General features: G+C 36.4%; 1 protein-coding gene across 1 annotated transcript; it reads right to left on the reverse strand.

Annotated features, from left to right (window-relative positions):
- Positions 1-522: 522 nt before the first annotated feature.
- On the reverse strand, positions 523-1,111 carry LOC110800561 (putative cysteine-rich receptor-like protein kinase 9). The gene is made up of 2 exons (XM_022005875.2): positions 627-1,111; positions 523-544 (listed from the first exon to the last, which is right to left on the reverse strand). The coding sequence occupies exons 1-2, from the start codon at positions 1,109-1,111 to the stop codon at positions 523-525; spliced, it is 507 nt and encodes a 168-aa protein (XP_021861567.2).
- Between the last annotated feature and the right edge of the window lie 897 nt (positions 1,112-2,008).

Consider the following 2,008-nt stretch of genomic DNA (forward strand, 5'->3'; position numbering starts at 1 on the left):
TCATAAGATCAGTAACTAAATCAATCCCTTGACTACAACCTAGCGTTTCAATTACATTGAGAAGCATTGGAACAATGAAAAGAACACCAGAGCACGGATGTCTTCAAAATTAGCAGAAAGACGAATTGAAGAACATAGTAGAGCCCGAGCAAGACAGAACGATTCGAAAAGACAAAAAAAAAAATTAAAATACAGATTCTGTGATCAAGAATCACGAACTCGGTAAAAAAGCAAACACTGGTGAACCTAGAAAATACTATTGAACCCAGAAAAGGAAAATAAATCAAAGACGCTTACCCAAAGACGAAGAAACAATAAAGCATGTTCAATTAACAAAGGAACTCAGGAAAAACTACAATTTAAGATCATAAACAATCACAACCAGAAATCACGGAAGAACAACGCATCAAGAACCAAAAATTATGGGTTGGTTCTATTAGACCAGAAATCATGAGTATATTCTATTAGAAACATTACATATTTTGTTAATATTTCCTCAATTAGAATAGACATTAATAAAACTCACAAAAAGAAAAGACATAACCTGAATTTGTTAAAGTAAAACATATAACAATTAAGCTAATGAAGTCTTCTCTGAAGACGGTGACCAAGCTTAAAAGACATACCCAGAATTGTTATAAAACTCATAAACCTCAAACCTTATGGCACAAGTAGGCGTTAACAAGATCCCACCTCGATGCGAAAGCCAAACTTGAAGACGAGAATTAGCTACAAGAAAGCACATGTTACAATCCTCCGTTGTCAAATCGGGATTACACTGAGCCAAAGTGTACAAATGCTTGTTCAACGACGAAACATACGTCTCCTTTGTAGCAAACTTATTACCGGACTTATTTGAAGCTGCGGCCGTAGAAGCTACCTCACTCAACGTATCATTGACCAACTTAACCCAATTGTCCGCATCGTCGGTAGCCTTGTCGTAGTTGTATAACACTTGGTGGGGATTTTCTTCTAGGAGAGAAAAAAAGGACTGGTCAGAGTAACGAACCATACAGTCTTCTTTCCAGATTAACGCCTGTGTTGCCCTTGGACACGCCGTTATAACCTCCTTGCTAGCCATCTCCACACAATTACGACAGTCGTCGGGCATTACGTCACCTCGGCACAAGGCAAGGCCGTAGGCAGGATCTTGATTATCTGGCCCTTGTTGTTTGTGGGTAAGGAAACCGTGTTTTGTTGTTGAAATTTCGGAGACTAAAGTGGGTAGCAATTTGTTGACATTGGTTTCATAGGAACTATTAAGGGGGTATGTATTTGATGATTCGAAGCAATTTGATACTGTGTAGTTTATTGTTGGAAATGAATTTGTGGTATCAAATACCATAAATAATACCATAAAAATAGCCAACATGATTTCAAGTTTTTGGATTAATCAACTTTGGCCTTTTTTTTTCCATATAACAATGTTTTGTGGAATATAGTGAACCAAGAAATTTCTTTGCTAGCTTAATAATCATAGTCATTACTCACAACTCACAAGTGGTTGCTCGTAGGACCAGATGTGTACCAAATTATTGGTTTTCGGCGTAAGAAAGTTAATCCAAATCCTCGTCGATAGACTTTTCTTAAAGAATACTACCTCCGTTTAAAAATAATTTTTCACAAGCAAAGGAGAAAAAATGAATCCAAATATAGCAGGAAGCTCTACCCTTTTCAATTCTAGTCTAATTCTAAGCATAAAAAACACATCAATTCAATGTCTAATTCAATCTTCAAAAACACTTCAAACTCAATCATTAAAACTCTTCAAAATTCAATTTTAATATTTTAATGTTTAAAATTCGATATTTACATCGCCTAACCACAAGGCAAGGCCGTATGCGGGATCTTGATTTTCTGACCACTACAAAAATTTGTATCTTTAACGACAACCTAATTACAACGGGTTAAAAAATTCCGTCGCAAAATCCTTTTGTGACGGGGCTAATAACCAAACAAAGACGTGAACAACCGTCGCAAATGTCTTTTACGACGGGTTAACGACGGG

The sequence above is a fragment of the Spinacia oleracea genome, chromosome 5, assembly GCF_020520425.1.
Source record: "Spinacia oleracea cultivar Varoflay chromosome 5, BTI_SOV_V1, whole genome shotgun sequence".
NCBI lineage: Eukaryota > Viridiplantae > Streptophyta > Magnoliopsida > Caryophyllales > Amaranthaceae > Spinacia > Spinacia oleracea.